Source organism: Ursus maritimus, unplaced genomic scaffold, assembly GCF_017311325.1.
Source record: "Ursus maritimus isolate PB19 unplaced genomic scaffold, ASM1731132v1 scaffold_24, whole genome shotgun sequence".
NCBI lineage: Eukaryota > Metazoa > Chordata > Mammalia > Carnivora > Ursidae > Ursus > Ursus maritimus.
Genome location: NW_024424897.1, coordinates 21,025,446 through 21,048,251, shown reverse-complemented (window position 1 = coordinate 21,048,251; position 22,806 = coordinate 21,025,446). Strand labels below are relative to the sequence as shown.

Sequence of the window (22,806 nt, the reverse complement as noted above, 5' to 3'; positions counted from 1 at the left end):
AATCCACATGTGAGTGGACCTGCATAGTTCAAACCCATGTTGTTCAAGGGTCAACTGAACTTGAAATTGACTTTTTAGTATAAAAGCATTTGAGACATATAAAAGATTGATGTAAGATACATGGAAGCCTCAGCAAGGATCCCAGTACCTTCTTTCTCCGGTCTTGTCCAGCACCTCCAGCCTGGTTTCTAACCTGCACTTGGGGTGACGGTGGGGGATTGGGCAAGTGCAGTGCTGGGGCAGGTGCTCCATTTTGTCATCTCCAGATAGTCCTCTGCAGGTGCTGGATGTTACATTGTAGTGAGAAAGGGGTGGAGGAGGGGATCTGGGTGTAGCAGTGACATTGATAGACTTTACCACGTCCTGGTCTTTACTTAAATGTCTTCTCAGTGGGTCTTCTCAGACCTGTTTAGAATTGCAGCTCACTTCCCAGCTCTCTCCATGGTCTGTGCTCTGTTTTTTTCTATAGCTCATATCACCAGCTAACATACTATATTTGTTATGGATTTATTTGTTGTCTTTTTCTTCCCATCAGAATGAAGGCTTCTTGAGGGTGGGGACTTTCCACATCTGGAACAGTATATGGTACATCCAGGTGCTCAGTATTTGCGGAATGAATAAATGGTTATCTCATTTTCTCTGTGTGGCTCTTTTTCCACTCCCAGAGATTTGTAAAATTAAGAAAGGAAGAATACAGACAAAATATAATAGAAAAAAATCTGTTCCCTAGTCTTGAAGAAATTAAGACTGAAGAGAAAAATATTCAGCAAGATAGACTTTACTTATACTGAGCTGCGTCCCCCCCGCCCCCCCACCGCCAAAGCAAACTCAGGTATGATCTTGTATGTACTGGGGTACTTATGGGAATGACAGGACAGACTTTTGGAATGGTGATTGTTTCTGGAAAAGATGAGATGTATCATTAATTATGACTATTTAAACTATTGTAACTATAAAGGTTGTTAGGAGCCTTCACAGAAGCCTAGTTTTAGGCCCAGTAGTTTAGTTTTCTTTCTGGCAGCAAGACCCAGGAACTTGGCCTGCTTTTCTCTCTGACACTTACCTATACTTTTTTGAGGTTCTTCCTCCCTCCAAACAGGGAAGCCAAAACTAGTAAGTGATTAAGTTGGATTTAAGCCCAGGTTTCTTTGATTTCTTTCCACAGTACTGTGGGAAGAAGCTGGGGAGGGAGACAGAATGAGGGGTAGAAAGAGAACCATGGATGGGAAGGAAGAAGGAAAAGGGAGGAAATGGGAGAGAATGAGGAAAACCCTGTAGTCTTTGGATACCTGGGTAGTCCATGACTAGGCCCTAAGGAGGTCTATAAACCCTTTAAAATTCTATGCAATTTTTTGTGCTTTCCCTGCCCCGCCCCCAGCCAGATAGACAGTAGTTCAACAGATTTTCAGAGAGATCCTTCACTCCAGAAAGATTTTAAACCATTTTAAACTGAACCATGTAGTTTGTCTGCAGTATTTTTAATGAAGCTATTTTAAATGGATTTTTTTCTTTTTTTCTCTCTCTTTTTTTTAAAGATTTATTTATTTATTTTATTTATTTATTTTTAAAGATTTTATTTATTTATTTGACAGAGACAGCCAGCGAGAGAGGGAACACAAGCAGGGGGAGTGGGAGAGGAAGAAGCAGGCTCCTAGCAGAGGAGCCTGATGTGGGGCTCGATCCCAGAACGCTGGGATCACGCCCTGAGCCGAAGGCAGACGCTTAACAACTGCGCCACCCAGGCGCCCCTATTTATTTATTTTAGAAAGAGAGAGAATGAGCAGGAGGGGCAGAAGAAGGAGAGAGACTCTCAAGTAGACTCTGTGCTAAGTGCAGAGCCCGAGGCTGGCCTCCATCCCAGGACCCTGAGATCAGGACCTGAGCTGAAATCAAAAGTTGGATGCTTAACTGACTACACCACCCAGGTGCCCCTTAAATGGAATTTTTTCCCCTTAAAATAGGGAAAGGGATGACAGCATTCTCCTTGGGCCGATAGCTTATAAAAGTCTGGTTATAGGCAAAAAATGGCGAAATAGGTTAATTTTCTCAGCTGTTTCTGTGAAAGTAGAAGTGATAGGTATTCAGTTTCTGTCACTAGAAATAGTTGTGAAATATTGAAGCCCAGTAGATTTTCAGGACAGAGTAATCCACAGTGCTTTGTAGAATTTGACAAAGTATGGTTTGTTTTGACAAACTTCCGCGTTGCCTGCAAAATACCTTGAGGATTTGGGACATGAGCTTTGACACATGGTGTGAGAAAGGATGAAAACACGATGAGGGAGGTCATGGAGAATCTGGGGGTATGGTCTAGCATCCACAGACCTTATTTGAGGGTCTAGAGCACGTGTGAGCAAGTGATTGTTGTAGGCCAGTTCTAAGCTGCCTCCTGTTTTTATGGTTTGTTAGGACACAACCATGCCTATTTGTTTCCATATTATTTATAGTTGCTTTCAGCTACAAGGGCAGAGTCGTATAGTTCTTACAGGGATCCCATGGCCTGGAAAGCCTAAAATATTTGCTATGGGGGCTTTTACAGAACAAGTTGCCAACCTTGGCCTAGGGTCTAAGTGTGTGAGGGAAACTGGAAAAGGCTTGTACTGATCGCACCTATACCTTACTTTAAAATCTATACCTGATGAGAAACTAACTGAGGGCCTCAGAGGGGAGGGGGGTGGGGGAATGGGATAGACCGGTGATGGGTAGTAAGGAGGGCACGTATTGCATGGTGCACTGGGTGTTATACGCAACTAACGAACCATTGAACTTTACATCGGAAACCGGTGTACTGTATGGTGACTAACATAATATAATAAAAAAACATTAAAATAAAACAAAATCTATACCTGTAGTATGTCCATCAATATTAGCCACCTGCGGGCCCATGCTGGCCAGAATTTATAGTCACAGAAGCAAACTCTCTGTGCATACACTTGGATTTTATGTGTTGATCATTTGACTAATGTGTATATACGTGTTATTTGACTAAATTTTAATTTTGGCCCATGTCCCGTAATACGTTTCCACTTGAAACTTTCAAATTAATTTAGGCATTTTTTTTAGAGAATGTTTTTGTACTTTCAAAACTATCGTGGTAGAGCAATTCAAATTAGGCAACTCACTGGGAAAGGATAATTTGTCTGGCTGCAGTTGAAGAATTTGAAAAGTTTCTTTACCTGTTGTGTTTTGAACTATTACTTAATCATCGTCAGCTACGATTGTCCTCACAAATTCCCAATGACAATTTTCATCCAAATGGTGCTGTATATTTGAATAGTGCTTTGTCAAATATTTTCACGTGTATATGATTTCAAACAACTCTGTGATGTAGGTAGGGTAGGAATATTACCAAGCACCACCTTTCCCTTTGTTTTCAAGTGTGAAATTGAGGCGTAGGGGACACAAGTGATTCCTTCCTGCTCACATGGGGAATTAGTGACAGCACCCTGGCTGGGATCCTGTTATTGTCAGTAACTGGCATAGAAATAGTTGTATTTTACTTTCGTATTTGTATTTTGACATACATAAAAGTCAGAGAGATTGAGGAATATTAATTTCTACTCATCCACGAAATGAGGATAGAATCTTGTAGAACTGCTGTCAGGATTAGAGATCATGTATGAGTTTGCTGAGGACAGTGCCAGGAGCAGAGTAAACACTTTGCAAATTATGGCTACTGTTATTATACTTTCCCCAGGGTTATGGGATTGTTTTGATTCTCTTAATTAGAATACACCATTTATTAGACTGTACCATTCTTAACTTTTCTTTTCCAAAAATGTGTAAAAACTATTATGTCTCCGTGGTTACAGTTTTCTTTATTCCCCAAGCGAGCTAACAGTATTGGAACAATTAAAGTCTGTACATTGTATCAAACTCAAATAAAATGCAGCTTTGGAGTTCATGTTTCAGTTTTTTTTTTTTTTATTGTAGTGGTATCATTTACTTTGGTAAATTCATATCCCGATTTAAAATGCCCCAAAGCAAATAAAATGTTTTTTTAAAATAAATTCAAGTACTGTATTTTAAAATGTACATGTTATACACACAAGAGCTGCATAGCGGAATTACTATAAGAAGCAGTTACATTCATGATGCCCAGTACTGTTCCGAACACTGCATGTAGATTACACTAGATATATTGTTTTATTATGAGTACTGTTGCTTAGTACAGTAACTTTAGTACAACCGTTTATATGATTGCATTTTTCAAAGCATTAATACAGTTAGTAGCATAGCATTTAACTAATATTGAATGAAAACACTATGTACAGGATGTATTTTAGGTCAGATGCTTACACAGTAATAAGCATTTAACATGCTGTCCGTATCCTTGACAAAAAAAATCATCCCTTTTGCTAAATACAATAAGAGAGGCTAAAAGGAATCTAAAGCAATTGAAAAAGAAAACTTTAAATTTTATATCCCTGTATTATGTTAAAGATGATTTAACATAATTTTCTCCTGGTTAAAATACACATTTTGTTCTGTGTGAAATAAAGGAGAGAGAGAGAGAGAGAGAGATTGCAAAGGCTGGTAATAAAAATGCTAATTGAGCTGTAGCCCTTCAATGATACTTTAGCTGGGAAAAAGTATGGTGAGTTGTACTCATCATTTTTTTCTGCTTAGAAAAAAAGTGATAGCCTATAAATTTCTAATGTTTTAAAACAGGTATTTGTTATTTAAGGTCTTAAAATAAATAAATATGCCTGTATTAAACAAATTAAGTTGTTTAAAAAACTTTGCAACAGTACTTGACTTATTCACAAATAGATTTTCTGTCCATATTTATCACAGTTTGAACAATTTAAAAACAGAAATCCTGCAAATACTCATCGCTTAGATAACAATACTTTTATCTTAATTCACATAAATGATTGCAAGAAAATTTTATAATACTTTACGTAGTATCTTACCTAATGCTCACATTGATTATTCAAATTAGTCACATTTAACTTTACAGATAGAAAAGTTGGGATGGTGAGGTTAGAGAACTCTATTCTAGTAACAGCAGCAACAAGATTTTCATCTTTTGTTTGTGCCACTAGCCTTCTGATTTTTTGTGGGGGAGGACACAACCTTAAAGTTCCTTGAATAAAGTAACTCTTCTGGAAATCAGATCATGATTACAAAAAGCTTTTGGCTGAAGATTAATTTAAATTTATTTAACCATCAAATTAGCCAGGGGTGTGTTCTATAGTTTGCTTGGAATTGCTCATGGAAAGTAGTTCTGTTATTTTTCTAAGTATGCAAATGAATGTCTCAAAAAAAATTTTGTTTTTTGGTTACGTGACTAGTGAGTCCTCTTTAAAAATTTGTTCACGGTTCTTTTCTTTTTTAAGTAGAAAAATCTTTTTAGATATAACCAGTCATGGAGTAATGATAAATAAATCAGTGTGATTCATCATATAATACAATCATCCTTAAACAAATTGTTCCCTTTCCTTAGACTATTCAGCCACTGAGTGACATTTCAAAGACTTAACCAAGCCAGATGTACACTGACAGCCTCTGATAACATTTCAAGAGGAAAAGAAGACTATTTGGAGTAAGTAAAATAGAAACCATACAGAGTTTCTGATTTGATCTTGAAGCTCCCCCTCTTCAAAGAATACATCCATAATTAGATCCAGAGAAATTTTGTCTCTTACTGATTGTTCTCTGAAGAGAATCACACGTTGATCATAACATACATACTTAATAACTTATATTTTGGGACACAAGGCGGTCGCCTGGCCCACCTTGGTCCACCCTAATGTCATTTTCAAATCAAGTCAAATACTGTCTTTGGATTAATTAGCTGCTGATGGAGGTTTGATAGAGGGGATGCTGCATGACCTTCTCATGATAAGCCTGACTTCTATATCTGGTAGATTATCCTGCTTAGTCTGTAAACACCCTTCATCTGTGGCTGCTAAGTGAAGATCAAATCGAAGAGAAACCGATTTTTTCCTTAATCGAGGGTTATCTTTAAAGAAGGAGCCTTCCCATTCTTTAATAACTTCATCCACTCTCTCTGTCCTGAAATGATACAATAAACCTTTCCATATGAAGAAGTATAGATCTATCAAAAATATGCAATCTGGATTCCATATGAAAAAGAAATCAAGAAATTTGTATAATTCATAACTGACACATTTTGAATTATAACTCATTTTATATTGTGGAATTTATAATTTATATACCTTAAAAATCGCACACATATAATTTCCAAGGAATTCTATGGAATTCTCATGTTTTGATTATATTTTTGGAAAAATGGCGAATTAAGGATCAAATACGCCTACATGTGAGGTTTTGTTTATATATATTTACTCATGTCAGATTAAAAAAATCATAGCGTATTAAAATTATGTTTGGAAACACACAAAGATTACGGAGGTTACTCAATTGTAGTTAATTTCTTTGCATGTGTTTATTATTAATAATCAAAGTTATTTTACTTACTGAATAGTGCCACGAGCCTCAGTGCTTTCCTTCACGATATTTCCATTTAGTATTGCCTGTTTGGTCACTGTTTCCACTTTTTCGTTCTCATACTTTTGTGGGAGTTTCGTTGAAAAAGATATTTCATTTATAATGGCTGTGAAAATGTTATCGTGAAACATTAAATTACAATGTTGTACTAGTCACAGTTGATTTATATGTCAAACTTTATTCAAATATTGCTTGTTTTTGCTACTTTACAGTATTTACTTATAATCTATAAATGGCACTTTATTTTTCAAGTTCGTTTACTTATATCAGAGACTCACCTGAAGGTAAAACAAAACCAACTCTACTTGTCGTAGGTTTTTGTTCTTTTTTCTCACCTTGGATACAACCATAATATCTGAAATTGGAAAGAGTTATATTATAGAAGCAATACTGTATTAGGACATAATTGAAACGAATGCTCACCCGTAAGAGGATGGATAAAATGTAGTATGTTCATACAATGGAAATACTATTTAGCAGTGAAAATAAATGAACTAAGGGTACACTGTATCTTTATGGATGAATCTCCCAAGTATAACATTGAGCGGGAAAAGAAAGGTACTTTGTAGCTAATTTTACAAAGGTTAAAATAATATGCAAAACAATTTCATATTTCGTTTAGGGATACATATATACATACTAGTATAAAAGAATGTTTAAGGCTAATAAGCATCAAATTCAGGAGCCAAGTTAGACTAAGGGAGGAAGATGGGGGTTGGGATATGGTTTAGGTGCCTGGGGTGGGGGTGGGGGTGGGGAGATTTCAACAACCCTGTAAATATTTCACTTCTCAAGCTGAGGGAAGTGCGTACAGGAAGTTCAGGACATTTTTCTTGATACTTTCTTGTATATCTTAAACATAGCATAATAAACATTTTAAAAATTGTATTAAAGGAATAGTAAGGACCACTTCATCAACATCTTGAATGATTAGGCATTAAATAAAATCCTCAACCAGTTATTTTATTTAATAATACATTATATGTGTGTGTGTATATATATTCACAGAGCGCTGTCTTAAGACTTTACAATTTGTTTAATCCTCACAGCAATCCTATGAGGTAAGTAGTATTATTCCCATTTTATGGATGAAAAAAACTGAGGCACAGAGAGGTTTGGTAACTTGCCTGGTGTCACTCAGCTAGTATATGGTAGATTTTGCATTGAATTTATGTTTTTCAAAGCTTTAGTAAATGTCAGGACTTATTATAAAGTTAAAGTAGTTTCTTCTAATTTTGTAGAGGACTCAGAATTCTGAAGCAAGCAAGAATAAAGGTTTCTTTCTATGGGAACATGGAAAATTGGAGGTTGTCCTGCGCTCAAAGCCGTGTGACCTTTTAAGTGATTGCAGATTATGAAACTGTGAATTAGTAAGAATTCCTCTTTTGATATTTCGATACCTCTTGTTCCCAGGGCATCTGGAAGTCTTTTAAATCATGTATTCAGAACTAAATTGCTTTCCGTGGTAGTAATAGAATCACAGTATTATTATTTTTATTATTATTACTATTATTATTAATTTTGGCTTTTGATCTGTGGTGGGAGTGGCCCTGGGTGGGGGGATAGGGTAATATGTGCATTTTCCAGGCTCTCTTTGTGGGTGGTCCATAGAAGGCACTGACTAATTCTGAAAGAGATGAATGGCAAGGAAAGTGAACAGTTAAGAAAGGTCACTTTTGTAGTGATTGAGAATCATTTACATTTCGCTCTAGGCTTGAAGCACTCTTTGTTGTAACTACTGCCCCCAACTTTGGCCATTCTGTTCATACTTTGGGGAGGCTGGAAATAGTTGTTCCACATATTCTTTGCAATGCCGACTAATCCTATTTTGCTGTAGGAACCCGGTGAGCACGCCATGGTAATGATGGCTTTCTAGATGTAATTTCTCCGACTCCCTCCACAAAGACAGAAGCTCTGTATTTCTGGTCACTTGCCATTAACTACCGCATATGGAATTAGGTACCTGATTTCTTCCTTTTCTAGAAGGCGGCGGTAAGTGGCGATTTCTTGCTCCAGCCTCATTTTCGTGTTGAGAAGCATCTCATGCTCTTGGAGCTGCTTCTCGATGTCGCGCCTTACTTCCTGTAGCTCTTTCTCTAGTCCTTCAATCACGGCCTCTAGATCTTGCAACTGCATCTGGTAATGTTGCTCACTGGCGTGTAGGGAGTTTTCAAGGCCCCTTTCCTGTTTTATATAGATCTTCATCAGTGACATCAGTGAAACAAAATGTGCTTCTGAAATCTGATTTGCAACGTCTCCATTCTAGTGTGTTCTTTAAAAGTTTGCAATAATGGTACCTCACTTATGCAAAAGATGTTTCCCTACAACTTCGTGTATGACTCAAATGAAAAAAACTTATATATAGATAGCTAGAGAGCTTACTATTTCAAAGGAATCCTGTGATTATTCTTACGGCAAAAAAAAAAAAAAATCTGCAGTGTGACTGACTTATTACCACTGATTTATTTGGCTTTTAAAAATTGGAAATAGAGAATATCGAATGTTAAAGCAGAGTGGGCTGCTTAGAAAAGGCATTTTAGGAAGGTGTTTAAATATTTTTTACTATAAGAAGTCTCAGGCACGGGGATAGAAGACTCCCCCCGTGATAACTTTGGATAATGACAAAGGCTATGTTTCCCCATTGCAGCAATTAGAGAACCCCAGGATGATAAGCAAGAATTACTTCCTTTTTATAGGCATGAACTAGACCTTGAATGAATTGATAATAGCCACGGCCATGATGGAGGGAGGGGGGTAGTTGAACTAGGACCAGGGACAGAATTCAGTGGCCTTGCTTTTTACGTTTCTCACTGCAAGGTAATGGGCATTATTCCTTTCTCTCTTAATCAACAAACGTCTGGGGACTCAGTGGGCCAGTTGCTTTTGAGCCCATTCTCACCACCGCCTGGAGAGACTCAATTTCCACTTGCAGGTGGTGCCACTGGCGTCGAGCTTCCTTGAGTTCTGCTTGAGCTGCCTTTAAAGCCTCTTCGTCTTTGTCCATTTTTTGGCTCATATCTTCTTCTAGCTTTAAGAAAGCCACCAGCAACAAGAAGAACAGAAACAAAGAGCACTCTTGAAAATGAGACCTTTAAAAGTCATCCTAGAAACACAGCATAGGTGTCCCCTCATTTTTTCTTTAAACTGCTAAATTTCAAAAGTGTGTCCCAGTGCTTCGTTACTCCTTAGTCAGGTGTGCAAGCAAGTGAATTGCGTGCTCAGGTTCGGCGTTCTCAGTTATAAAATGAACCTCAGATGTCTCTTTCCACTATGGCAGTCTATGAAATGCAGAGAGAAATACACCGATTTAAATGAAAAGTAACAGTTTGCAGGATCTAAGCTGGAGACATCTGATTCTTTACTTTCTATTATTTATGGCATTACGAGGAAGACGGATTGAAACTCAGCTATTATTTCCCCCTATATTTTCTTGTGGGCTGCTTTGTAAAAGCAGATGAACAGTTATATATCTGAAACCGATCAATTCTGGGACCGGGCATATGGACAGAGATTAAATACTACTGGAAAGTTATATTATGAATAATTTAGAGAATTAGGTTATCAGAGGCATTGGAGGCTCTAAAATAGACTTCCGTAGAAAGAGAACCCACTGTTGATTTACCTTTTGCAAATGATCTTTTGGGAAAGCATGTGAATCTTGGGTATCTAGGGAAGTGGCCAAAATTACATCTTTAAAGGATGTTTTCTAAATGTCGTCATATTAAAATAACAAGTGGAATATGTTATATTTGGCTTTAAATATTCCTATGCTGATGTTCAAATCAAATGAAGTTATCTTTTGACAGAATTCTCTACATTTGGCCCCAAGAGCAGCGGGGGCAATGTATGGAATTGATTGTAGTATTGGTGTAGCAAAAATGGCAAGTTATTAATGCTTTTGTAAAAATGCATTTTGAAGTAACAAATTTTAATTTGAGGGTATGATAGGTTTTTTTTGTTTGTTTGTTTTAAAGAAAGCATTGCAGCAGATGAAAGTTCACAAAGTTTAGGGCAAGGCATTCAAGAGCAAAATGCATACGTCTCTTTTGGTTTGTTGTACCACTTGTTCTAGTGTCAAGTTGGCAAAGTTAAGGAGCAACCCTTAGCAGAGCAACTATAAAAGAGAATGTCAAGAATTTAGGAAATAGGAAGGCATAAAAATGCTCGTATCTGCTGGTCTTTTGGGTTGTGTGTTTGGAACTGGGAGCTAGGCTTGTGTGGTAGCTCGATGCCGAAGACGGCGCCCGATGACCCACATGTCCTCAAATTCATGTCCTGGCATGGCCCCCTCCTGTACCGAATCTGGGCGGACCTTGTGCCTCGCTTTAGCCAGCAGAATGTGGCAGAAGTGCCAGCTCTAGTCCTAAGCCTCAGGGAGCCCTGACAACTTGCACTCCTGTGTTTTGGGGAGCCTTGGGCCAACATGTTAAGAAGTCTGGATACCCTGCTGGAGAGATCCCATAGAGGCCAGATGGAGAGAGACCCTGAGGCAACCCAGAGAGAGAGAAACAGATCCAATTGTCTCAGCTGAGCCGGCCTTCCAAAAATCCCCTGTCAAGGTGCCAGACATAGGAGTGAGCCACCTTGGATGTCCAGGCTAGCTGTGCCTCCAGATGATTACAGTCTCAGCCAAAGTCACGCACAGCGGAAGAATCACCCCCACTGAACCCAGTCAACCCATAGAATCATGAAAGAGAATGCCGTGGTTGTTCTAATCCCCTGAATTTGGGGGGAGTTTTTTCTACACCAATAAATCACAAAAAGCTTATGTTTCTTTATTTTGTAATAATCAGGCTTCCCTGAATTTATTCCAACTGACCTTCTGAATTCTTTGGGGAAAAAAAAATCCTCTAAAGTAGATATACATTAAAAAGACCCTAAACAAAACTTTTTATAGCCTTGCCCTTTCCCTTTAATTTGCTAATTTTGGCATTGTGACTTACAAACTAAATAACTTGTATTGGTACCATTGCAAAATAAAATATTTATTTGGTTTATAATTTTCAGAAATTGTCATCTAGTAATTTTTTCCCTTCTGTTTGCAAAAGGTGAGTGAACTATTCCAACACTTAAATACCCCAGTGACTCTGCTTGATCTAAGATACTGATCATTCTTTGTGAAGACTGAAAATATTACATTCAGGTGAAATTTATAGTTACCAAAAATGAATTGCTAATGAAATAAAGTCCTATGGTTTCCCAGAAATATTTTTTTCTCTTTTGGTGATTGTTCTTAAGTTCAGTCTTTGCTGTATTTGGGTGCCTGGAATAAAATTTGAACTCAGATATGATAGGTTAAAAAAAACCCCAAACCCAAAGATACAACCCTGAATTTTTAAGTTGTTTCTAAAATATTTGTTTGTACATTTATGTAAATGTTTGAGACCTTAATTAATTGCTAAATGTGATTGCCACTTTAAAACAAAGTAAGTCTATGAAATTAGGATTTAGCCTTTATTCAACTTGGCTCTCTCTCTTTTTAATACGTAAATATTTCATGACTTGTATTGGAAATAAACATTTCTCATCTTGTCATACAAAAGCAAAAATCTGTAAGTGGAGAGTCAATATCAATTTGGGGAATTTTGATTGTCCCAATTTATATCACCGTTTCTGAATGCCACCGTCACATACTTAGATAATTTCTATTTATAACAATCTGGTATAAAACTGATGCCAGAAACCTTTCAGAAATATCTTACTTCGTTTTATCTCTACCAAGTGTGCAAGCTAATAAATCTTACCATAAAGCCTGCCGTTTTAAAGACGTTATTGAAACGTTCTCTATAAATAACTCTGTAATATCTTCGAAGGGTATTTGAAATGATTCCTTCCTGAAGGATGTCTAAAAGAGGTTAGACTGCCCCATTTTATTGCATGTTGGCCCCATGTTTTGTTACTGATAGGAAGCTCACCACTGATGTAAAAATCATCAATCGACATTAATCGAATGGCCACATAACAGTATAATCAGAGCATTTCCCCCTGTGGTCCCAGTCACATCGCAGTAAAACCTAAATTCCTTCCCCAGTAGACGCTGCATTGAAAAGGAAATACTGTACCTCAGAGAGGCCGGGACAGGAATTGGATAGACAGGGATTGTCTCCTTATCCTGGAAGGTGCCTGTCTGTATGAAATCATTACCTGGATCCTTGTTGAGAGCACGGTCTCTATCTGATTTCTCGTGAGGAGCTTTTCATAGTTTGCCCTGATCTCATTGAGTAGCTGGGACAGCTCCATTCTTTTCCCATCCTCCACCTTGGCTAAGTGAACCTTATCGATAGGATGAGTCGCTGCGGCAGAGCTGGTCTGCCTGCGTCGAGCAGAGACGGAGCTCCGTGGAGCCTTAAAGACGCAGAGCACCCTTTTTCAGAACCACCGAAATTCCCGTGCTTCTAATCAATTATGCAAATCTGCAAACCCTTTTCTGCCACTGTTGCTGGTATAGTAGACATGTCAGACTCTCCATAAAGGAACAGAAAAAGGAAAACATCCTCAGCATTCCTGAATTGGTTCTCTGTAAAATTGAGCACTTGGGGGTGGGGGTAGGGGTGTCCACTTACCTTGTGTATAAAGGAAATGGGGAATAAGGTGAAGAAAATTGTATTTTGCTTTTACCCCCAAGGTACTGCATGGCAATTAATCAGGGCTGAAAACATGATAGCTAAAATTTTCTTTTATCATTTTTCTTGCCATTTGGATTATTTAAACAGAAATGTTGTGGTAGGGCATTAGAAGATGTCGTAAATCTTGAATATTCTGACAGGTATTGGAAAAAGCTACCGTCAGATGAAGCTGACAATTGTCATTAGCCATGGACTGGTTGTATTGCTCTCAAATGCATACTGTGTGGTTCATGGCAGGCTCCTGGCCCCACAGCAGAGTTTGATGTCTTGAAGTGGATTCCTCAAGTCATATCCAGACGAAGCTATACCTGGAGGTAAGTGCTAATAAACTGAGAACTGAGAGTTAACATTTCCGATATTTTAACAAAGTTGAAGAAATAGAACCAGATGGCCCGCGTTTATTCACTGGGGAGACTTATTGTAGGGGTTACTCCTCTATTAGTGAACGTACAGTTAATGACAACTCATGCCTGTAAATATAACATTTGCACAGCTCTTCTAACTTTAAAAAGCACCTTTACATCTATCATTCTGTCTCTATCATTCCGTCTAAACTTCACGATCCCTGTCACTTTGTAATCTGAAAAGTTGACAAGCCTGAGGTGGGAGGGGTTGAGGCATCTTGCCCAAGGTCATAAGGCGATGTCATGGCATCTTCGGGACTGGAGCTGTGGCTGCCTCACTGTATTCCATATATTGCCCCATCGGTCTCTGCATTCTGTCTCTCTCCTCACCTAAATTCCTTGTTTACGCTGGCCAGCTGGCTGTTAGAAGTGACTGAAATATTTTCGAGAATAGATCTATTGTCATCTTTATTTGTGGAGTGGCTTGGCTGGAATTGTATCCAAAGAGTCATTCAGGAAATAATCAATCCTTGGCTCCAGTGCTCACAGGGCCTTTGAATGTGCACTGTGTTCTTTTAATTTCTGAATTAACTCACTGCTGGCCAGGCCGGTCTGTGCTGGACATTTCTACAGTCCCCTGTAAACAAAGCTGGCCATCCATTGACCCTGCTGAGAGGAGACGTTCTGGTCATTCCTGTCCTCTGTTTAACCTGACCCATGCCTCCTCCACCCTTCCCATCAGCCACAAATGATTGGTCTAGAGCTAGACACTTGACCGAAAGATAGCCAATCCATAGGGCAGACACCTATGAGGTAGCCTGATACAAAAGCTCTCACTAAACAGGGTCACTTATGATTATCCAGACCAAACTGATCTTCTCTCTTGGTAATTGCAACTGAGAAATATGAAGAAAATCAGGCACTTGGTAATAGGAAGGGAAGCAAGAAAGTAAAGAATTACAGTCATTACTTTATGTAGTTCCCGCTAATCTCTGCGGAACATACAGAAAGCTGAACTAGATTCCACAGAGGGCTGGTCCTGGCAATCTGCATTTTAAACAGGACCCCCAGATATTTCTTATGTACCCTAAAGCAGGACTTTCCAATAGAAATATAAGGCGAGCCACGAATGCAAACTGCATATGGAATTTTAAACTTTCTAGTAGCCAAATCAAGAGAGATAAGGGGAAACGAGTGAAATGCTCTTTAATATATTTTCTTTAACCTGCTATAGCCAAGATATACTTATTTCAAGTTGGAATCCATCTAAAATGTTAATGAGATACCTGACCCTCTTTATTTTTGATAGTCTCTTTGAAAGCCACTGTTAGAGCACAACTGCTAACTTCTCGGTAATCAGAAGTAAAACACTGGCACATAATAGAGATCTTTAAAGCCTTGCTGCTTAGAGTGGGAGCTGGTTAGAAATGTAGGCTCTCAGGCTGCACCCCCGCCTCCTCGATCGGAATCTGTGTTTTGTCAGGATCTCTACTTGATTGTTGTGCACCCTGAAACTCGAGAAGTACTGCTTTAAAACCATTGGTTCTCAAACTTGCTGCACAATGAACTCGCTTGGGGAACTTGAAGAAGTAGTGATGAGGCATCCCCCTGCCAGAAAGCCTGACTTAATAGCTCACGATGGTTTTCCCAGGCATCAGCATTTTGTTAAAACTCCCCAGGTGAGTCTAATCCGTGGCAAAGTTTGACAATTACAGCTATACGTGTTACAGATGTTTCCTTCTACTCATTCCCAGATCCTGCTTCACCGAAAGGAAGTGGGCTGTTAGTACGAGTGTCTTACCGAATGAAGACTCCAGACATTCAACAGTGGCAAGTCCCGCTGTTCATGCTGTGGTTGGTGCAAATCGGAGCCAGGTAGATAAGATGTACGCGTGGTTTATTTTTCTATAACAAATTAATCTTTACTTCGAGCTCCCATTCTGTAGAAGATGAGTAATTAAATCTCCTCCATTGGGTTTCCTGTCTCTTCTCCCAAATGTCGCATCTAAGCGTCGGGGAACTTCGGTAGCTGGGATTAGGGGGTCAGGATGGTCCTTGATGTCGTCCGTCCAAGTCTGTGTTCACTAAGTCAATCGTCGTTCTTTCCATTTGTCCCATTCAAGTTGTCATGGGGAAACAATTAAAAACGAAATCTCCCAACCCAGAAACCCTCTCCACAAAGATAGTAGAGAATGAAAACACTTTTATTATTGAATAAACATTAGACCAGAATGGTAGGCACAGCACAGGTAATCCGCTAAGAGATTGCGAAAACAGGAAGACACCTCACCCGTTTACGCAGCCAACCAGATACAGCCCACACATCCCTGTTCTCAAGACAGACAGTCACTAGTCCTCAAGTAGGAGGACTTGATGTAGAGGCCACTTTTAGGCAACAGGCTTGAGCAATGGAAATCAGAAAGGGCCAGCCACAGACCACTGAGCTGAACACAGGCCCATCAGGCGACCCACCTCAAACTATCCATAGGCCCTAACTTACCAATGGGCTACCTACAACCAGCGACAGTTACCAAAAAAAGGGGAAATGTCCATAAGTCCCCCTACCTCCTCACCTTCCCCCGAAATGCAGCCCCCACCCACTGCCTCACTGCAGACTGTCTCCCTACCCGCTGCTCCCTTGCAGGGTTTCACCAAACTTCTGCCTCCTTTGTTCTGTCAGGTGAACCCTGTCACTGCCGCACGACCAGCCCCCAGGCTATTAATCATCGCCTCACAGTTGGGGGCCCGCATCGGACCTGGAGACACACCACACTTGACAGCACCGTTTGTCACACATAGTTCATCTGGTAATTTGGTGACTTTACCTGGTTATTGGGGTGACCACCTGGGTTCACTAAGAGGCTTCATATAAAGGAAAAATACACTTCTTTGTAACAGGATGTAGTTTGGAGAGCGGCTCCTACCTTCCCACAAAAACCGAGGGCTGTGATGTTTCTTGGATATTTACCATCCAGAGATACGGTTCCCAGGTCCTTGAAAAAGACATTCCAGGCCAGAAACAGGTCAAGGGTTTATTTTGCTTTGAAAAAGATTTACTTACATTTCAAAGAGACAGATAAAGTATTTACAATCACAAGGTCCCCGAAGTAAGGGCTCTGGGAGAGTGGCAGTGTGTGTCTTCCCTTATTTTCAACAGGGAGAATTCAGCCTCTCCTTTCTAATTTGTAGTTGCCCTCACTGCATTCAGCTGCTCTTGCAGACTTCCCTCCGTGCCTGAGGGCTTGGGGACCATTCTGCTGCCTCAGTGTGCGGGTGGCATGGAAATAGGTAGATTGTGACTCCATCTGCCGAGACCCACTGCTCAACCCAAACCTATCTGGCCCTCACCCCATTCCTGGGGCCACAGTCCGAGAAGCAGGGCACAATGCTCCTAAGCAGTCAGGTCCCCAACTTACCTCCGTTTTGCTGCTTTGCAGGGACTTAGACACAGCAGCAGGGCCCAGGGCTCCTCTCTCAGGGACCCACAGGGCCGCCAGTCTCCTTTCTCCCCTCTCCCTTTGGTCCAGAGAAGCTCTTCTCCTCTTGAGGGTTCTAGTCTAGAATGTAAGTTCCAAGGCCTGTCTGGTCATGAATGGGTCTAGCTCTGTGCCTGGCACCGAGACAGCAGACAGAAAATGCGTGTAGAATGAATGATGTTTCTTCTGTACCTTTCGTCTCGGCCCGAGTCCTTTTCAATCTAAGATGAAAGAGCTTTGTTCACTCTCCCCAGAGGCACTGAGCAGAGTCACTTACAGGCTCCGAGGAGGTGGGAGCCGGGCTAGTGACGAACCAGCAGGAGACAGGTAAATAGTTCAAGAACTTTATAGTCCTCACGTTTTTCGTGTTTGTAAATCCACGCATCCACCTACCATCTTGGTGGATTTTTACTGGGTGATATGATGAGATGTGCATTCACCTCGGTGGGAAATCACATCTCTTCTGACCCGTTTTTACTTAAGATTGGATTTTTGCTTTAAGGAGGAAAAAAAATACAGAAAAGAAAATAATGGGCGAATTTGTTTTTACGCACTGCACTTGGGCCTCCTGTAAGTACCTAATTTGGTTGTATACAAGAGTCACAAATCTTAGTCCATTTAATGTTTTGTCCTATGCATCGATGCGATCGGGTTGTATTCTAACAAGCACGCCAGATAGAGCGGACAGCAACACGAGGTTATATTAAATGGATTTCTTCTCCAGGCAGTCGTCAATAAGAATTTCTTTTCTTTGGACAGACATATCAGTCCAACTGATCTTTTAATTCGGGGAATAATCCCACAGAGCTGGGGTATTATTTATTAAGTGTAATTTCTTCAGCAGCTGAAGATCCCATGTTTCTTTTTTTAATCAGTCATGCATTTTTTTTTTAAAGATTTTATTTATTTATGTGACAGAGAGACAGCCAGCGAGAGAGGGAACACAGCGGGGGGAGTGGGAGAGGAAGAAGCAGGCTCACAGCGGAGGAGCCTGATGTGGGGCTCGATCCCAGAACGCCAGGATCACGCCCTGAGCCGAAGGCAGACGCTTCACGACTGCGCTACCCAGGCGCCCCATGCATTTTAATAAGATTATAGATGCATCATTAGTCAGCAAATAAAGATGTATTTTTTTTGGGGGGGTACTTGTGAAAAATCATGTTTTGTGACAGGCCTTCACTGGTTTGTCCCCTTTTTGTTACATTGTTGGTTTTTCTACTCATAGGAACATGCCTCCACATGATATGACTTAATCTTGTTTCATGTGTCAGTTAAGAATATAATTAGACAAAGATTTGTGTTGGAATATATCTGTCAGCATTTTTTCAGCACGCTTCAAGGTGCATGGGCAACGCGTGTGTATGTACAAGACGTCTTGCACATACATTTCGTACGGAGTGTGCAAGCGGGGTGTAGTAGGCCACGTGCAGGCCAGCGCTGGGCAGCTACTGAATTCATTCTTTGCCACCGGAACGAGTGAAAAGCAGGGCCATTTCTCCAATCAAGGACTCTGCCCTTCAATCCTATTTCCTCTCGTATCTTCCTACAGTGCTTCCTCTTCCTTCTTGGTTCCCTTGCAGCCCAACACACAGAGTTTCACGCTCAAAAATGAGCGCCACCAGGCGGTGAGGGCAAATTAAGGTCCCGGTTACATGCAGTTTCCATGTATTGCAAACACAACTCCTGTTACACTGTGAGCTTTACAGACTCTACGCACGAAGCAAAACTATTCAGGAAATTCAATTTCCCTTTCCCCATCTGCTTTTCCTCTGGAGGTGCCTTCATTAAATCCCAACCTTTGAAGGTTTAGTTCTCTTTTTTCCCCTAAAGCTTTACTTATTTTTATTTTAGAGAGAGAGAGAGAGAGCACGAGCAGGAGGGGCAGAGGGAAAGAGAACCTCAAGCAAACTCCACGTGGGGTGTGGAGCCTGATGCGGGGCTCGATCTCACGACCCTGAGATCTCAAACTGAGCTGAAACCAAGAGTCAGACGCCCAACCGACGGTGCCACCCAGGTGGCCCGAAGGTATAGTTCTTGGGCTGAAACTGTGCACCTGTCTGCTGGCCCCACCTGAGCTACAATGTTTGCCTTTCTTTTCTGATCCCTGGGACACAGGTCTTTGCTGGGCCCCGAGTACAACTTTCTCACCAATTGGACACCTGTTCCCTTAGCTTCCCTTTCTGTCTTTGAAATACTGATTTTTTTCTAAACTCCCTTTCTCTCACTGTTGACATTGGCCCTGTGGTCTTCTAGTGTTCTGGATAAGCCTACTTTTCGTTATTTCCTCCTCATCTTGGTTTATTCTAGACCATTGAATCCCTTGCACTTAGATCCACCCTTTCTTGGGTATTATCTCTGTTGTCTTCTTTTCCTCTCTCTTTAACATTTTTTAAATTTTAACAGTTTTTTACTTAGGCTCATCTCACAGGTTTTCCACCGCACCCAGCAGTTTCTAGCATCCTGACGGCATCCCCTAATTCTCCTTCACTCTTCCCCTGAATGCAGCTGTGAATTTTCTTCTCTGTAGTTTGGTCTGTATTTCTTTCTTTCTTTCTTTTTAAAGATTTTATTTATTTATTTATTTGACAGAGATAGAGACAGCCAGCGAGAGAGGGAACACAAGCAGGGGGAGTGGGAGAGGAAGAAGCAGGCTCCTAGCGGAGGAGCCTGATGTGGGGCTCGATCCCAGAACGCTGGGATCACACCCTGAGCTGAAGGCAGACGCTTAACGACTGCGCCACCCAGGCGCCCCTGTATTTCTTTTTATCGTGTTCTGTGACTAGTGTGTGATGGTTGATAATGCACGTGTGTTTATGTATTCAAGGGCCTTTTAATTTTTTTTATTGAACTTTTTTATTTTGAGGTAATTGTAGATTCAGTTGGAAAGAATAGATTCCCCAGTGATACTGTCTTAGAAAACTCTAGGACAATATTGCAGCCAGGATATGGACATCGTACAATCGAATCGGAATATTTCCATTGCTACAAAGTTCCTTCCGTTTGTCTGGGGCCTTTCCTGAGTGGTGGCTCTGTGTGGCGTGCTGGGCACCGGGAGGGAAGAAGAAAGGCATCAGATACGGATCCTGCTGAAATTGCTTCAATTCGAGGTTGGAAAGTGGGAGGCGCCAGAGAAAAGCGCCTCTGAGGAGAGAGTAATTACTTTTTGCTGAGGGGATCAGAGAAGGCTTGTAAGGGCAAATACAAATTAAAAATAAGAGGCTTAATTCTCCCTGATGAAAATAAGGGAAGACACACACACTCCCACTGTCTCTTCTTAGGGTGTTTACTTCAGTAAAACTTGGTAATTGTACATTCTTTCTTTGTCTCTTTGAAATGTAAGTAAACCTTTTAAAAAGCTAAATTAGCCTTTGGCCAGCTTTATGGCCCTGGAATGTCTTTCTCAAGGACTTGGGAACCTTCTGTATCTTTGGGTGGTACACAGTCCTGTCTCCCAGTTTCTGTAGGAGGCTAGGAGCCTAACTCTGGGGGGGCCTCGCTCCGAAACCAGCTCCTGCCTAAAGTCAAGAGGAGCTCGTTTTTCCTTTATCTAAACCTACCTGCTAACACAGGTGGTGACGCGATCGCCGGGGAAAGTAAGGATGAGCTCATGTGACAAATGATGCTGTCAAGTCCTTTACCTGAGGACTCGATTTCGTTTAGCGTGAGAACGTGTGTGTAATGAGTTCTATCTGCTGGAAGTGAGATTCTTTTCTGTCTTTGTGATCTCTTTCGTTTATCTTGAGAACACGTGTGTAATGTGGTCATTACAACCTTGACTTTGAAGGATGGCCTACGTGTTACAGGCAACCTATATAAAAATACATAAGACTCTCTATTTGTAGTTAACCTACATTTTAGGCAGGTGGTGGTGGAGGCTTTGCCTTGAAATTAAAAAAAAATTCAGTGGAGATGAAATGTATATAACATAAAATTAAAAAAATGTATAGTTCTTTGGCATTTAGTACATTCACAATGTTGTGTGACCAGCGTATCTGTGTAGTTCCGAAGCCCTTACGTCCCCTCGAAGGAAGGCCTGTACCTATCACTCCATGTTTCCCTCGTCCCCCAGCCTATGTAACCATCGGTTTACTTTCTGTCGTTATGGGTAGCAGCACGGATCACACTACCCAAACGGTGGAACTAACCCAGGTGTCCATCAGCACATGAACGCATGAACTAACTGTGGGATAGCCACACAATGGGATGCATTGTAAGGCTTTGTCCTCTCCAGTAGCTTGCCCAGGACAGAGTGTGTGAGCAGCATGAGACGTGGGTGGATCGCCTTCAAAGGTCTGACATAGTTCTTATCTGGAACCCAAGTTTGTAGATTTTTGGGTATTATTTTTGCTTCTTGGTCTTCACATAATGACCTGAATTACTGAGTTCTATTTGCAGGTTTAAATGCTCTTGCACTGCCCACACTGGCTGTGGCTGAACGTGCCCGCTCCAGAAGGAACGTCTGAGTCCCGTGTCTCTTTCTGCCTTATTGCTCCATAATGCACATTGTCTCCTTGGTTTTCGGCTGCCATTGCAGAGCCCTTCAACATTCTCTGGGCCAGACCCTGCTCCCTGACAGTTGCCCTCAGAGGTATCTCTTTCTGTCTCCCCATCTTTCTCTTCTTCCCTTGCTTCTACCTTCCCGGTCAGTCTGTAAGTATCTGAGTACCTTCCAGTTGCTCAGATTGGTTGGACAGCTTTGGAGGACACGGTGAGCATGGTAACCCATTCATACTTGTAGATACCTTGGATCTCTTTCTAAGTAAGCTTGATAAATAAAAACCGGAGTCTCACCGATGTTTATAGCAACAATGTCCACAATAGCCAAACTATGGAAAGAGCCCAGATGTTCATCGACAGATGAATGGATAAAGAAGATGTGGTATATACCTACAATGGAATACTACTCAGCCATCAAAAGAAAATGAAATCTTGCCATTTGTAATGACATGGGTGGAACTAGAGGGTATCAGGCTAAGCGAAATAAGTCAGTCGGGGAAAGACAATTATCATCTGATCTCACTCCTGTGGGATTTTAAGAAACAAAACAGAGGATCATAGGGGAAGGGAGGGAAAAATAAAACAAGATGAAATTAGAGAGGGAGACAAATCATGAGACTCAATCATTGGAAACGGAGGGTTTCTGGAGGGGAGGGAGGTGGGGGGGATGGGGTAACTGGGTGATGGGACATTAAGGAGGGCACTGATATAATGAGCAGTGGGTGTTATATAAGACTGATCAATGACTGAACTCTACCTCTGAAACTAATAATACACTATATGTTAATTAACTGATTTAAATTAAAAAAGATAAAATAAATAAAAAATAAAAACCAAAAAACCCCCCAAAACGGGAGTCTCAGAAGAAGTACATCAAGGCTTTTTACAAAGAGACATTTTGCAAAAGAAATTTTAGCCTACAAAAAAATTTTAAAAAATTTATTTCCCCACTGGCTTGGAGGAGGTGTTATCTAACCTTGACTATGAAATGAATGACATTTAAAATATATAGATTAATACAAGTTTTATTTCTCCACAACCTTTAAGTGAGGTTCAAAATGCTTGGTAATTATTTTTTCCTTAACTAAATTGTGAAATTCTCAAGGGCACAGTGTGCATGTTTTATATTTCTTTGGAACCTGCCCCAACTCCCACTAATTTAATGGTTTTGCCATTAATCCTTTAGCCTTAATGTTCATTTAATGCTTTTGAACAAATGAATATCAGAGTAGATAATCTTTTATTGACTTTATATCTTGTCTTAAAAATTAATTGAAGATTGTTAAACTTCTCTCAAAAATATGTTTTGGGTTCTGGAAATGTTCATTGGAGGTTCAGGTTTGTTTTGACTTTCTCATTGTATAACCAGGAGAAGAGTTGCTCTCTTAG

At 40.5% G+C, this 22,806-nt stretch overlaps 1 protein-coding gene and 1 long non-coding RNA gene across 18 annotated transcripts in view; one reads left to right on the top strand and one right to left on the bottom strand.

The window, feature by feature from the left end:
* Positions 1–22,806, top strand: part of LOC103661868 — a 49,520-nt gene that overhangs the window by 1,484 nt on the left and 25,230 nt on the right. For 5 of the 17 annotated variants that reach the window (XR_005837390.1, XR_005837397.1, XR_005837398.1 and 2 more), the window contains exons 2-8: positions 731–832; positions 5,447–5,545; positions 7,716–7,844; positions 8,312–8,466; positions 13,338–13,414; positions 15,199–15,330; positions 21,316–21,508. This is a non-coding gene — a long non-coding RNA (uncharacterized LOC103661868). Of the gene's footprint in view, positions 1–730; positions 833–5,446; positions 5,546–7,715; positions 7,845–8,311; positions 8,467–11,522; positions 11,618–13,337; positions 13,415–15,198; positions 15,331–16,124; positions 16,252–21,315; positions 21,509–22,806 lie in introns of all 17 variants that reach the window. The other 12 variants (XR_005837393.1, XR_005837394.1, XR_005837389.1 and 9 more) reach the window with 11 other exon arrangements.
* KRT222 (keratin 222) lies at positions 5,790–12,714 on the bottom strand. The gene is made up of 6 exons (XM_008689528.2): positions 12,619–12,714; positions 9,374–9,502; positions 8,438–8,658; positions 6,753–6,829; positions 6,445–6,580; positions 5,790–6,018 (listed from the first exon to the last, which is right to left on the bottom strand). Exons 1-6 carry the CDS (start codon positions 12,712–12,714, stop codon positions 5,790–5,792), a joined length of 888 nt encoding a protein of 295 aa, XP_008687750.2.